This window comes from Alligator mississippiensis, chromosome 2 (assembly GCF_030867095.1).
Source record: "Alligator mississippiensis isolate rAllMis1 chromosome 2, rAllMis1, whole genome shotgun sequence".
Classification (NCBI taxonomy): domain Eukaryota; kingdom Metazoa; phylum Chordata; order Crocodylia; family Alligatoridae; genus Alligator; species Alligator mississippiensis.
The window spans coordinates 49,389,078-49,404,429 of record NC_081825.1 but is presented as its reverse complement, the minus strand read 5'-3'; the positions used below and the strand labels follow the sequence as shown (position 1 = coordinate 49,404,429).

The following is a 15,352-nucleotide window of genomic DNA, read 5'->3' as shown; positions in this document are numbered from 1 at the left end:
TGATGTCTAGTGGGCAACCAGTATCAACTGGTCAGTCCTGGGCCTGCTTTCGTTCAATATCTTCATCAATGACCTGGAAGATGGGATGGAGTGTACCCTCAGTAAGTCTGTAGATGACACCGACCTGGGGGAAGTAGTAGATACATTGGTAGGGCTAGGATTCAGAAACCTCAATAAATTGGAGCATTGGACCCAAAGAAATCCCATGAGGTGGAATAAGGACAAGTGCAAAGTCTTGCACTTAGGATGAACCAGGGCTGATAAACACTGTTAGGGGTGATAAACACTGTATTATCAATTCCCTGCTGGGCTGGTCAGGAGTGGGGAACCCCTTCTTAATGAGAGCATCATGCCGGGGCCTGGCCATGCCCCCCTCAGCTCAGCATTGTGGAAGGGAAGTGGGGATGGCTTCTCTAACAGCCCCTGGCTTCTAGCCTGAGCCACTGCAGGCATACGCCTGCATTTTTTCAGTTCAGTAGGGATGTTTTTACAGCTACAAACTGATATGGCCTAGCCAGGTTAGATGAACCTGCAAAGACTGAATCATTTCAGGCTCAGGCTTTTTGAATGTCTGTCCCTAGCCTAAGAGAATTTTTTCACTATGGGGGTGGTTAAGCACTGGAATAGATTATCTAGGAAGTTTGTGAAATTGCTGTCCTTGGTAATTTTTAGAAGCAGGTTAGACTAACACTTTCTGGAATGGTTTAGACCAACCGGGATGATCTTTCATTTTCTGTGATTCTAAAAGATTCAGCAAACATGACCTATGTTGTAGGAATTAAATTTCTTTCTTGTTCTTCCATGAATGGACAAGAGAGAATCAGGCTAATGTGTTGTAAAGAACACCTGGATTAAATGCTAAGAATATTTTCTAACTATTAGTTTCTTCCAATGTTTTTCACTTCCATCTGGAATAGTTGTGGAATTTCTGTCATTGGAGGTATTTTTAAGAATTGATTAGACAAATTATCTGTAAAGGATGGTCCTAATGTACTTGAATTTATCTCTGGTACAAAGGCTGGGAGTAGATGATTCCTACAGCCCTACCTTTGTATAACTGAGATTCATCATGACAGTGAATTACAATTTAATATAATTTATGTTTTATGCAGAACATGTTGCTGTTTCATTGAAAGAGTGTTCTAATGAACCTTGTTGAATAGATGAGTTCTTTCCTACTAACCAGCTGCAGCATGAATAACATCAACTGAAAAATATTCAAATTTTATATTTACATAATGATATTTAGTTGTACAATTTAAAGATAGATACATGCAATTTTCTACTGTAACTGGTTTGTATGTAATATAAAAATAATTTATCCCTGAAATTCAGTATTTTAGCAATAGCATTACATATGAAAACAATTAGTAAATATAACATTTCTTTAGTAAATATCGTCATTTATTGCTACTTTTTAATTTCACAACATCTCATATTCACATGATGCTTTTATATTCACTTTATAAACTGCATATGTACAAAAACCACATCTCAGTGAAATACAGCTACCACTGGGGAGTCCAAGAGAATGGATACTTTATGATACTTGTGTTCTTAGAGCAGAAGGAGCTTTTTTATTTTCAAATAAAAATACCGTAAGCTAACAGTTTCATTTGAGTCACATTTAGCTTTCTTAAAATACATGTTTATATAAATAGAAACTTTTAACATCACTCTTATTAAGAATATCTCCTATGTTTTAAGAAGCAGAAATATTTTTTCCCAGTATTTGGGGGGAACTAAACAATCATTATGGGTTCAAACTGGGCTGTCTAACTGGTGGCTTGTGGGCCACATGCAGCCCCTAAGGAGCTAACCTGCAGCCCTGGGTATCCCAGGTCCAGGTGCCGCTCTCTTCCCTCTTCCCCTTGTTGCTCTCCTGTTGCCAGGGCAGAGTCTCTGGGCTTCCCCTCCAAGCTCCAGCTCCTACTGCCTGTCCATGCCCCTGGTTGGTGTGGCATGGCCTGTAGGACTGAGGGAGCTCACAGCTAGGGGAACTTGGGACACCCATGGACCCTGTGCAGCATGGGGATGTTGGTGTGGCCCATGAAGGTCACTTGCTGGGGAGATAAGGCCCCCTGTGGCACAGCATGGTGCAAGGGTACTGGGGCAGTGCAGTTGGGGGGCACCCATAGGGGGTGGGGGTTATGGCACAGCATGCAGCCTGCACAGCTGTGGCCAAGGCACTTGTAGCCCCTGGTCAGTTAGAAGTGGGACAGTTCTGGGTTACAGAGCTAAGTATAGGTCAAATACAAACTCTCTTGTTTAGAACTGTGATTCTTAGAATAAAGCCAGCACACTTACGATGGAACAGAACTGGGATCAGTTCCTCACTTGACTAGGAAAGGACACACAACCAAATGCTGGCAAATAGTGTGTGTTGCACAGGAGAAGGTGATATATAGTAGTTGGTAACTTTCACACACTACTAATGAAGTTCATAAGTCAACAGTTAAATTTTCTGTATGCTGAAAGCAGTTATTTTATTAGGACTTTATAATTGATTCAGGAACCACAAATTTTCAGTAGAAAATTTCAAGCATGTTATATTTTAACTATTTGACAGAGTCTAGCATTTGGCCATGGGAAAACTTATTTTCTGCATTTCCTACGCTACTAGTTTTCAACCTGTGGTCTGTGGACCCCTGGGGGTCCGCAGACTATGTCTAAGGGGCTTGCAAAAGACTACTATGATCAACCAAAAGTATGTGAATACCCACACTTAGAATTCAAAAGGGCCTGCACCTCCATTCAAAATTTCTGAAGAGGTTTGCAAATGAAAAAGGATTGAAAACCACTGTTCTGGACTTCCAACCAGAAATCTAACAAAAGTTTACACGCTGTTGGGAAGGTGAAGGGTAAACATATCGGAAAGTACACATACAGTTTTCTTCCGATGTTGTGTTTACTTGACTTAGGGTCAGATCCTTTTCTGTTTTGTCTAGCGCAGTGATTCTCAAAGGGAGAACCCTGAGGCACCCTAGTGTGTTGCGAGAACGGTGGAAGTGTACTGCAAACAAATGGCCTGACTGGACTGGCTTTGCAGGGCTGGATGGGGCTCTGCCCACATTGGCACCACGTGGCTGGGTTGGGCCTCAGGCCCGTCAGCCCTGTATGCAGACGTATGCATGAAGTGTGCCATCAGTTTTAACCCAGGAAAAAAAGTATGCCTCAGATATCAAAAACTTGGGAAATGCTAGTCTAGTGGTACAGTGGAGTTAGAGAAGGGATAGATTTGACCCTCACTGTTTACAAATGCGATTTGCCTCCCTTGCAAGGTTACTAGGTAAAATCCATTTGCAAAAGCTTGGTGAGTCAAAATGTGTAAGACTAGAATGTAAGCAAACCTGTGAGATGGCAGGTAGGGTAGAAATGCACTTGACAGACTAACTAAATCAGAGATGCATATGCTTTTGTGAGTTAGAGCTCACTTTGCTTCATTTCACTGTTAGATGGATTCACAGCGAAACCCAAACCATGTAAAACTTGTATGGTCTCAAGCTGGGTTAGATACCTGCAAATATAGGTCATGCCTTCTGAAAAAATTGTGTGTCTAGGTCAGTTAAATATATTTGAATTAAAATCATACAGCTCTATAGTCTGGTGTGATTTAAACAAGACACAGAGTATATTCCATTATTTATACAGTTTTGCTTTGAGATATAGGATTCTTTGATCCTGAAAACTAAGGTATTCATAGTTTTGTGAAGGTTGAAACTGAAGAAAATTACTTGCCTCCCTTTTCCAAAACAAAAAAAAAAAGTGAGGTGGAAATGTAACATGCTGGCTGGCTTTGTGGATATGAGTGGAGCTATACTTCAGTTGCTGGCCCAGAGAGAAGGATATGGGTCATAATGGTACAGGAAGTCAAGGAAAGTCAGTTTTAAGTCAGATGGTAAAGGATCACATTTTAACAGTTGAAGGACTAGGGGTTTTAGTACTAGGTCCTTCTGTATTTGTGCATTGTATCAGTGGTTCACAAATTGTGGTCTGCAGATGCCTGGTCAACCAGGAGCCCAGGATAAGCAGTCCATAGATTGCACCAGTCCCTGCCTGCCTTTAGAAGGTTCAATGAGAAGTTTCATGGTGAGAGTGGATGATGGACCACAAAAAAATTCTGATGGCTGACGTGGGTATATTGGTCCAAAAAGTTTGGGAACCCCTGTTTTATACAATACGTCATCAGTTTCAGTCAGCTCCACAAAGAAATTGGTGAGTTAAAAAGAAAACTCCATTTAATACTCATCATCTTCTTCAAAATCTTCCCCTGCAGTAGCAGCTTCCAGTGCTGCAAGAGCTTCTGCTACTTCTGCATCTTCCTCCTCGATTTCCCCATTTACTTCTTCACAGTTAATGTTCTTTGCCTCCCTTCCTGCTCTCATGAAGCTCACAGATATGATCCCATCAGGCATGTCCTCCGGGAAATATACATTTACAGACTCAGTTTTCATAGCTTTGTCTAATGAAGCAGAGCTGTCTTTCACATGTCCAGACAAAGATAAGTCCTTTTCCTTATTTATCCCTACAGAATCTGCTCTTTCATCAGAATGTGTACATTTGTCCAAAAAAATACCATTTTTAACATCATAATAATGACTTGTTTGGCTGCTATTTTGAGCATAATCAATGTCTGCTAATTGTATGGCATCATTTTGTGTCTCCAGTATTGCACTTTCAGTGAGAAAGATGTTTTCTACTGTGGACTGTGAGTTCTTATCTTGAATACTGTCTGGCTTTACACAGGCTGGCTTCCCATGATGGCCTGTTTCCAGATTACGTTCTTTGCCAGGCTTATTTGGTTGAGATAGCCCTTTGGTGTAGAAGTCTCTTGTAGTATTGGCTGAAGACAACTCTTCTTGCTGGCTGGAATTTCCATGTGTGCTTGTTTCTTTCATTTGGTTTGTACTGAAATTGGGAATGCGATGCACCCCCCCAGTACAGGAACTGACACCATTGACAGCAACACCAGAATTTGCAACATAGTTCCCTAGCCCATCCTCTTGAAGAGCAGGTCCTCCAGGGTTCCAGAGGGCATCTTTTGTGCTATTTAACTTGTTTTTATTTTCTATTGTCTTAATATCATCATTTTGCAGTTTAGTTTTCGGCACTTGAATTTCACTATTTTGTTTGCATATGAATTTATTGCTATTTTGCTCATCTTGTTTGTATCTGTTTATTTCATTGATATATCCAGATGACTGTGCTTCTTCTGGATCAAAAATGTAGCTAGAGAAATAAGAATTGTTAAAAGATTATTAATTGATATTTCCTTTAAATGATAGAAATTGAAAAGGGGTTATATCCAACTCAAGATTCATGAGAGTAAATTAATATCACTAACTCCTGTACTGTGCACTAAACATAAACATGATTAACTGTTGTCATTCCCAAGACTGAACAGTATAGGACAATTGGGGCTTAATCTTTTTTTTTTGCCTTTACACATTCAAGGGGCACTTATCTAGCTGGGTGACTGCAATTTTTTACTCCAAGTCACAGCTTAGATTCTACTTGCCATTGTATAGCTATATAGGCAGTCCTCAACTTACAACTGTTCGAGTTACAACAAATGGCACCTGCAACCTTCATAAATTACAAGATTGTTTTGAGGTTCCGATGGGGTTTTGACTTTGATGCTAGACACAGCTGCCTCCAGCTTGTAAGTCTGTTGTGGTGGGGCGTGGGGGAGCAGATCAATGTCCCCGCAGTGAGGGAAGGATTGGGGCTGGGGCTGGGACAGGGGCTGCCCAGTGGGCTGCACCAGGCTGCACTCTGGACCAGTGGCGGAAGGTGCTGAGAACGGGAGCTATGTTCTCCTGCTGCTCGCCCAGCCGGGGAGGGCGGAGCTGCTGTGCTGCCTCCGGACAGGTGGTGTGCAGCGGCCAGAGCTGCCCTGGCCTTCCCACACCTCCTGGCCCTGCCCTGCCCCAGCTGGGTGAGTGGTGGCATGGCATGGTTGGGGGTGGGGCATATGCCCTTGGATCTGTGTGGGGTGGGGCGGGGCGGATAGGGCTGGGGCTGCACTGAGCTGCGCTTCAGGTGGGCGGTGGGGGCTATGGTGAATTTTACAGTGGCTGCAGCCCCCCATAGCCCCTGCTCCTCTGCCTGACCCACACACATTTCCCCCCCCCCCATGCCCTGCTGCTGCCACCACTGCTGCTGGTCCAGCCAGGACAGGGCAAAGCCATGGCTTGTCCTGGAGGCATGGGGAGGCTGGGTGGCTCCAGCCACTGTGTGCCACTTGTCCATAGGCAGTGCATTAGCTCCACCCCACCCTGGCTAGGTCAGCGGCTGGAGGGCCTAGCTCCCACTCCCAGCACCTTCCACTGCCCACCCAGAGTGCAGCCTGGTGCAGTCCTGGCCCTTCCCGCTCCATGCAGATCTGGGGGCACATGCCCCCCGCCCCCCCCATGCCCTTCCAGACAGGTGGCGGGAGCAGCAGGAAGAATCGATGGACAAGCAGCTCCCAGACTTGCGGCCCACAGCGGCGGGAGCTGTCCACTCCCTCCCCCCCCCGGCTGGGCCCCCCTTGCCCCAGCCCCAATTCTTCCCTTGCTGTGGGGGCATTGAACTGCCTCTTCACCACAACACTCTTACCAGCTGGAGGCAGCTGTGTTGAGTTTGGTAAAGGAACTAATCCCCCGTTTATACCATTGTTCCTATGGGAAAATTGGTTCCAAGTTACAGTATTTCGACCTAAGATGCAATTTTCAGGAACCAATTGAGTCATAAGTCTGAAGGCTGCCTGTACTCACCCTATGTTTCCCTTCTGAGCATACTCCCAAAGTTGCTCTCTCTCTTTTCTCCAGGACTGAATAGAATAATTCAGACACATATTTAATGTTAGATAACTTCTCTAATTCCCAGCCAGGTGCACTACAAACCATGGGGTAGGTATTGTTCAGAGCACCTTCTAGCTCTCCTCTGGAAAATAGTCTCCTAGTCAGCAAGAAGTGAAAGATATGTGGGTCCAGAAGGGGAGAGCAAGCCAGAGAGAGGGTAGCTCAGTGTTAGAGAAGGAACTCAGGTTTTAGTGCCAAGGTCTGCCTCCAATGTGGCATCTATCTCACTGCTCTTTACCATTTTTTCCAATGAATGTTGAACACAAGGTGCAGAAAAGCACCCCTTTGATCATTTGGGCTGTGTGAAAATTTGCTGGCCGTTTCATTTCGACACTGTTTCAACTCATTTTGAGGTTGAAACAGCAAAACTGAAGTAAAACAAAGGGCATTGAAATAGCCTCAAAACAAAATGAGGTTGGTCAAAACATTTCAAAGGTCGCAAAGTTTTAACCATAGCACTGGGGATGGGAAGTCAGTCTAGCTTGGCTGACTTGCAATCCATGGTGCAAGATCCAGCAGGGGGATCTAGCATGGGAGTGGGAAGGCAGCCCAGCTGGGCTGACTCTCCACCCGGCTGGGACTGGGACTCAGCCCAGGTGGGCTGAGTTCCTTTCTCCAGCCCCATGGTTGGGCAAAACATCAAAACAGCCTTACTGTTTTGACAAAGTGAAACAGCGAAGCTATTTCAACTCTAAATGAAATTCGCTACAAAACGCTGTTCCATCCAGACCTCAAAATTGAAGTCAGAACAGAACAGTGCCATGTCACACAGCCCTATTGAACATCCCACTGCTATAGTTCCCCTCTGTCTTACTTTCCTTACTATTGACCATACATATCTACCCATCCTGGCTGTCCAGTGGGCAATTCCAAACCTATGGCCTAATGATACAGACACTATGCCAGGAAGTGGGAGATGCACACTTAAATCTGCTCTGGTAGAACCTGTATTTCCCACTCCCTTGGCAAGTGCAATAATGATTGAGCTAAATGGTGGGAGGCCTTACATCTTCCTCCATTTTATTTCCAGGAGGTAAGTATGTACCTGCATGGTCCTATTCTGCCATATATGAAAACAGAATCCAAACTGCATGTAAGTGCCCAATGTTGTAGTAAAAGGGTATGTAAATGCCTGTTATGGTGCCTGAAGGTGAAATAGGACATAGCAATTGGTCTCCAGGTCCAAGACTCCACAATGGAAAATCAATATTATGGAGTACATCACTGGGGACTCCTTACTGCAGGATGAGAAATGCTTTGACCCTGCTAAAGGTGGTTCCCAACCTATTTTGGCTTCCCTCTAAGGCTATATTACACAGTGGGCATCCCTGCCACATTTCTTGTTACTATGTGCAGCTATAATTGCTATTGTCTCTAGGGGTGCACCGATAAAGATTTTTTGGGCCAATACTGATGGCTGAATTTTAATGAGCCATATCAGTCACTACTGATCCAATCCCGATATGCCGTTCAGTATCATGGAGAGCGGCATTCAGCTGGTAAGTCTGTTATGAGGGAAGGGGTGAGGGGGGAGGGAAGGGATGGGAGGGGGACAGGGAGGGCCCCTGCAGTCAGGGAGGGAGTGGGGCTGGATCAGGGCAGGTGCTGCCCAGCCAGGGTGGGGCAGGGCATGGGATGGAGCCACAGTTTGTCCTGGGGGCATGGGGTGGGAGGGGCAGCTCCTGCCACGGTGCTCACCCCAGGAGAGCATGGTGGGGTGTGTGCCCCGAATCAGTGCGTAGAGGCAAGGGTGGGTTGCCACTGTGGGTGGGGGCCGGGGCGGTGCTGGGCTCTTCCTGGCCGGGGTCTGGGCTGGGCTGCGCTTGGGACAGGTGGGAGGGGGAGCTACGGGGGGACTATGGCAAATTTTGGGGTGGCTGCGGATGCCCACCCTCCCCTCTTAGCACCACTTGCCACTCCAAGCGCAGCCCAGCTCCCCCACCAGGAAGCAACTGGCATACGCCCCAGACCACAGTGGCAGCCCACCCTGCCCCATGAGCAGATCCCCATGCCCCCCATGCCCTCCTGGGGTGTGTGCAGCAATGGGAGCCACCCTTCCCTCCCCCCCACACTCCCTGGATAAGCCTCAGCTCCATCCCATGCCCTGCCCCACCCTGGCTGGGCAATCTCTGCCCCTGCCCTACTTCCACTCCCTCCCTCACTGCGGGGGCCTCAATCTGCTGCCCCGACTCCTTCCCTCTTCCCACCCCTTCCCCCACAATAGACTTACTAGTCAGACTTGGCTGCTCTCCACACTACCCGGCTGTGTTCATGGTTGCTTGCGTGCTGCACTGTGGCTGTGCGTACATAGCATTTATCGACCACATTATTGGCCACATCAGATGAAAAAAGCTGATTCTGATACTCTCAATTTTCCTCATATCAGTGCCTATCCAATATGGAACTGATGTATCAGTGCATCTCTGGCTGTCTTTCCCTTACTGTTTCTCTTTACTTTCTTATTTTTTCTATTAATTTCTAGCTTTTCCCCTCCTTATTCTTTATCTCTCCTTATACCATTTTGCAGTTTTTCCTTCTTCCAAACCATTTTATTTTTCCTCTTCTCTGATAACTTTCTTTACCATGAAGACGGGGATAGATACAGCATTCATGTAATGCTGAATTGCGTGTTGAGAAGCATGGACTGACAGACTTTTTAAGCTTAAAAATTCCTTTACTTTGTGTGTTCTTCCCAAGGCCGCTTGTATTTAAACTACAATGGGATCAAGGTTGCAGGGGTGGGGCCTTTATTAACTACTTCAACATTACCCACAGCAGCACAGAACATTTTCATTGTCAGGAGAAAGAGAATCTGGGTTTTTATAGTTTTTTCCCTAAGCCAGTGAACCAGTCAGACTCCTTGCTACCCAGGTGGGAGAATACCACAATAAGGATTGGTTTCCAATACCAAACAGCTTCTGTGGGCTAGCTTTAACAGAGATGACATTCAGCTTCATCTAACCAAGAGAAAGTTAACAGGAAATTATCATTTCTGGAATCCAAAATTATTTAACTGATCTAATTCTAAATTCCAGTATTATTTTCAATATGATAAATATCCTTAAACCAAAGGACTTTTGCAGAGGAACATGAATACATTTTTTTTAAAGTTTTATTTATGTCTAACCAACATTTATGCTGTAGTACCTTTTGATCATTTTACAGCACCTGCACCCCATCTGGATTACTCTTTGTTAATATCTGAAAAGAGAGAAAGAAGGCAAGGGAAAGGGAAAATGAGTGATGGGTTACTCATACAAATATTAAATTAATATAATGTACTAAAAATGATTCTGTTCTCTCATTTTGAGACATTCTGTTAATTGGACAGAGATATCCTGTGCTTAAAATTGAGATATATTCTGGGACTGATAACATTTCTTCTGCAAAAAGAATTTAAGTACTGTACTTAACTATGATAAATTCTTCAACTGTAATTTCACTATAGATCACAAATTCTTAATTTTCACATTCTTTTTCTATATTGTTGTGTTCCTTTTTAAGCATATTTTTTTATGCCTGTTGCCTCTTTGTGAACCAAATCTTGAGAGATTGAATATCTCCTGTAATATTTCCTCAAACCTTTGACTCCCCAAGCTCTCATTATGATCAGTATTTGTATGTTGGTTTGTTCTAATGATGATCTTGGTTTTAGATGCGCATAGAATCCTAGAAAATTAGGGTTGGAAGGGACCTTAGGAGGTCATCTAGTCCAACTCCTTGCTCAAAGCAGGACCATCCCAAACTAGATCATTCTTGCTAAGGCTTTGTTGAACCAGGCCTTAAAAACCTCCAGGGATGGAGTTTCTACCACCTCTTTAGGTAACCCATTCCAGTGCTTCAACATCCTCCTATTGAGAGAGGTTTTTTCCCTATTATCCACCGTAAACTTCCCTTGCTGCAACTTTAGACCATTACTCCTCATTCTTTCATCTCCCAGCACTGAGAACAGTCTAGCTCCACCCTCTGTAATCACCTTTCAGGTACTTAAAGGCCACTATCAAATCTCCCCTCAGTCTTCTCTTCTGCTGACTAAATAAGCCCAGTTCCCTCAGCCTCCTTCAGAAGTCAAGTGCACCAGACCTCTAACCGTTTTCATTAGGGCTGTGTGAAGCTTTGGTCACTGATTCGATTTGGTGGAGATTCGGTGGTTGAATCTCCAAATCGAATCAGGAGACCCTTTAATGACATTCAGAAAGATTCAATGATTTGGACATAGACACAGCTTTAAACATTTTTTCTACATACCTCAAGGTACCAGGTGGCTCATGAATGCTGAGATGGTGGGGCAGATGGAGCAACCCCTGGGAGCATGGAGGGGTCTCAAGAGCACTTGGCAGTGGACCCAGAAGCGGACCAGAAGCACTTCCGGTCCACTTCTGGGTCAGCTGCAGAGCGTGTGAGGGATCCCCCCCGGCTCGGTGACTGGTGCCTCCTGGGTCTGGGGGCACACCCAGGGTCCCCCCATGGCTGATTGCCAAGCTGGGGGGCAGGAGGGGAGTCCCCCACGTGCTTGGCGGTGGACCCAGAAGTGGACTGGAAGTACTTCCAATCCACTTCCGGGTTCACCGCTGAGCACGTAGGGGGCTCCCACCTGCACTCTTGTGGGATGCTTCATCTGCCCCACCATCACACAGTTCACGAGCCATGCCTGGTATCTTGAGGTATGTATACAAAATATTTAAAGCTGTCTATGGCCAAATTGCTGATTCTTCAAATCAGCATTGAATCTTCAGATTTGGATTTGGCTGAATCAAATCGGGACAGTGATCAGAATTAATTAATTGAATCACTGTCCCCGATTCAGGCTGAATCCAAATCTGAATTGAATATGGCCTGTTTTGCACACCCCTAATTTTCATTGCCCTCTGCAGGACTCTCCAACTTGTCCACATCCTTTCTGTAGTAGGGGGCCCAAAACTGGACACAGTACTCCAGATGTGGCCTCACCAGTACAGAATAGAGGGGAATAATTAATTTCCTTGATCTGCTGGCAACACTCATACTAATGAAGCCCCGTATGTCGTTAGCTTTCTTGGCAACGAGGGCATACTACTGACTCGTATTCATCTTATTGTCCACTATAACCCCAGGTCATTTTCTGTGGAGCTGCTGCTTAGCCAGTTGCTCCCAAGCCTGTAGTGATGCATGGGATTTTTCTATTGTTATGCAAGACTTTGCACTTGTCCTTGGTGAACCTCATGACATTTCTTTTGGTCCAATCCTCTAATTTGTCTAGGTCAGTCTGAATCGTAGCCCTACATTCCAGAGTATCTGCTATTCCCCCCAGCTTGGGGGTGGTGGTAGTAGTATCTAAATATCTAGATCAGTGGTTCTCAAACTTTTTCATGTTGGGACCCATTAGCATAACTATCAGCTTGCCATGACCCACACTCTGGGTCCCCCACCCACAGAGTCTGTCTTGTGTGTGTCTCTCTCTTTTCCCATCCCCCCTTCCCCTCCAGCTGTTGCTTCCGGCCCCCTCCCTCACCCACTGCCTTACGCTGCCCTGCTGCATGGTTGCCATGCCTCCTCCATCCTGCTGTGTGCTGGCTCCATGCAGCTTTACAGCATTTCCCTCAGACCTCCCCATGACCCTTTAAAATCTTCTTGCAACCCACTTTTGGGTCATGACCCATAGGCTGAGAAACTCTGATCTAGATATATCTAAACAGATTAGAACTTTGGGGGGAAAAAAAGGATTCTCAACCCACATTTCTCAACCATGTTAAATATACCCTGGGGAATTATGCACCCATGCAATTTTGTGCATAAAAGGCTTGCCCATGCATAATTGGTATAATTTTGCCTAATTTTAACTGTGATGGGCTCTGTACCTCCACTTCTGCAGGGATCCCAAAACTCCAGCTGGGAGCCCCATGGTGTGGAGGCACAAAGCTGTGCACCCCCCATCCCTTCACAACACCCCTCCCCCCCACAAACCTCACACCTGCCCACAACTCTCCCCACACACCCCACATCCACCCAACCATACAAAGTTTCTGCACATATTTCTAAAGAAGTTTCAAATAGTGATATATTTAGATTTTTTTTAAAGTAATTCATTTTGCATAATTTTGATTTTTTTTTGCACATAATTCCTTGGGGTATAATTAAAGCCTGGTTAAACTGAAACAAAAGTTTTCATATAGTCTTTGGTATCAGTTAAACTAAGCCAGATTAAAATTACACCTTGAATTAAATCAGTACAACTCTGTGTCATCAAATCCTGAGAATGGTTGCTATTGCTAGCTCTGTGTAGAAACCTTAGATCAGGCCGCCTATGTTTTTTCTGGAAAGCACTGACACTGATAATTCATAATATGCATTTTATTAATATGTTTGCCAGAGGCTTCTAGCCATTTCTAAATACTGATAACTCTCTCTTATTTGGCTGTAAAGCAGCCTGTGGCATTTTGTGGAAGGCTATTATAAATGTGAATTATTGCTGTAATTTCTGTATGAAGCACTTTCCCTGATTTTACATTGTAGTGAGTAGCTGAATTGTCCCTACACGCACAATATGTGAATACATTGTTGTCTATAGATAGTATTTTTCCTGCATTCCCTTTTAACTAATTCTCAGCACTGAAGTAGGAATATGGTATTTAAAATGTCAGTGATGGAGGGTTTATTTTTCTCCCAAGGTTTATTACACATTTCAAATCAGGATTGTGTAGTAATTCTGAAGCCATCCTACTATACCTTGAAAGGTGCAAGATGAAGCCTCACTTCAGGTCTGTGCTATAGGCCAGGGATCAGCAACCTTTCACTAACAGTGGGCTAAATTAATGCAGCTTGGCCCACACAGGTGGGTGGGGTGGCTATTAGATATTCCCCCACTAGATGGCGTATTCTACTAATGTCATTTTTTTTTTACTAACTGCTTGATGGGGCTGATTAATATCTCTTCACAGGCCAGGTAACTTGCTGCTTCCTGCTATAGGCCACCCTTAATCATCTCAGTTGTAAGTGGTTTACTAGATCAGTTTGGGCTGGGAGTGAAAGGTGACTGGATTGGCTACAGAAACTGGCTTGCGTTAACCATGTTAGCCCAGCGGGCTGCTACTCAGCTAGACCTTTGACTAAGCGAGGAGCACATCTGCAGATACCATATGAACAGTGTGTGATACACAGCATGGATGGACCTGTAACAGACTGAGACTCATAAAGTTTAAATGCCTAACTCCAAAACTGAAACCTTCCAAACCTTTGCTAAACTTCCACCTGACCTAGAGCCACACTAATTCTAGACTCCTAAGCTTCCATCTCTAAAATCTCCCTAGTGTTAAGTTCTAGCATTCTTCCATCTTGCCAGCAGTACCCGGGCCAGTGGAACACAACTATTGCATCAGGCCATACCTAAAACATGAGGAATAATACTTCTATCATTCTCAATAGCCTTGTTGGCTTGAGCACTCAGCTGTGATATGGGTAAGCACAGTTTAGTTTTATACTTTGCCTGATTTCAGACTAGAAGACAGATCTTCTACTGAGGGGCAGGCAATTATTTCAGCAGGAGGGCTGCTTACCAGGTATCGGCGAGCTGTCAAGGGTTGCATGAGTAGCCCTGCCCCCTGGTTGCCCTTGCCACCAGAAGTCCCTTCCCTTGTCCCTGGAAGTACTCCTTTCAGCAAGGGGGTTTGCCATCTTGGAACCAGAAAAATACCAAAATTGTATTCTAAAAATCAAATGCCTACAACATTCATTAACTTGATTAAAAAATATATTTTTGTCCTGATTTACCTCTGTTTAGTGTAGTGTACATAGAAGTGATTGTATATTAGCTTAAAATTAAGTCTTACTCTTGTATATTGTGGTGGGAGTATGGGGAGCATAGGTGGGTGGGTATAGGTTTGTGGGGAGCTGTGGGTGTGTGGGTATATGTGTATGTGGGTGTGGGAGTTGTGGGGGTAGATAGGTGTTGGGGCTGTGGGTGTGTGTGTATGAGGGGTGAGGGAGCATGGGCACGTGTGTGTGTGTGTGTGGATATGTGAAGTGTGGGTGGGTATGGGGCGTGTGTGGGGAGGGTGGTTGGGATGTGTGAGGGGTTATGGGTTGTGCATTGGGGGGTATGGGTGCCCACAGCCCCTGTCACTGGTGGCAGCACTAGGCAATGAGGCCTTGGGGCACTCAGGGCCCATGGCAGGCAGAGCCCCTACCAGTGCTGCTTCCAACGCAAGCTCAGCGCTTCTGCTGCCCCTGGCTTTGGGGCAACAGCATAGGCTCTCCTCCCCGCCGCCACCACTTCCCTGTCATTCCCCCCCCCCCCACCCTCTCCCCTCGCCAGCCACTCTGGCACCACATGATTCCCAGCTGCCTGGCTGGGTCTGCAAAATGCAGCAGGAGCCAACCTGGCCTGACTGGCAGCTGGGAATCATGGGGGCTGAACTGGCTCTTCCTGTATCCTGGGGTCTGGTGATGCAGCAGGGAACTGTGTGGTGCCAGAGTGGCCAGTGGGTGGGCGGGGTGGTGGGGAGAAGCAGTGGAGGCAGGGCAGAAAATGG

The 15,352-nt window shown here is 45.4% G+C and overlaps 1 protein-coding gene across 4 annotated transcripts in view; it reads right to left on the bottom strand.

Annotated features, from left to right (window-relative positions):
- Positions 1 to 1,213: 1,213 nt before the first annotated feature.
- The window catches only part of C2H4orf19 (chromosome 2 C4orf19 homolog), a 75,688-nt gene continuing 61,549 nt past the window's right edge, over positions 1,214 to 15,352 (bottom strand). For 2 of the 4 annotated variants that reach the window (XM_059721628.1, XM_014594960.3), the window contains exons 3-4: positions 9,993 to 10,046; positions 1,214 to 5,229 (exon numbers count right to left, since the gene is read on the bottom strand). In XM_059721628.1, the coding sequence (XP_059577611.1) occupies positions 4,239 to 5,229; positions 9,993 to 10,024 (1,023 nt within the window). In that variant the 5' untranslated portion in view covers positions 10,025 to 10,046 and the 3' untranslated portion in view covers positions 1,214 to 4,238. Of the gene's footprint in view, positions 5,230 to 9,992; positions 10,047 to 14,377; positions 14,478 to 15,352 lie in introns of those variants that run through there. The other 2 variants (XM_006261375.4, XM_059721626.1) reach the window with 2 other exon arrangements.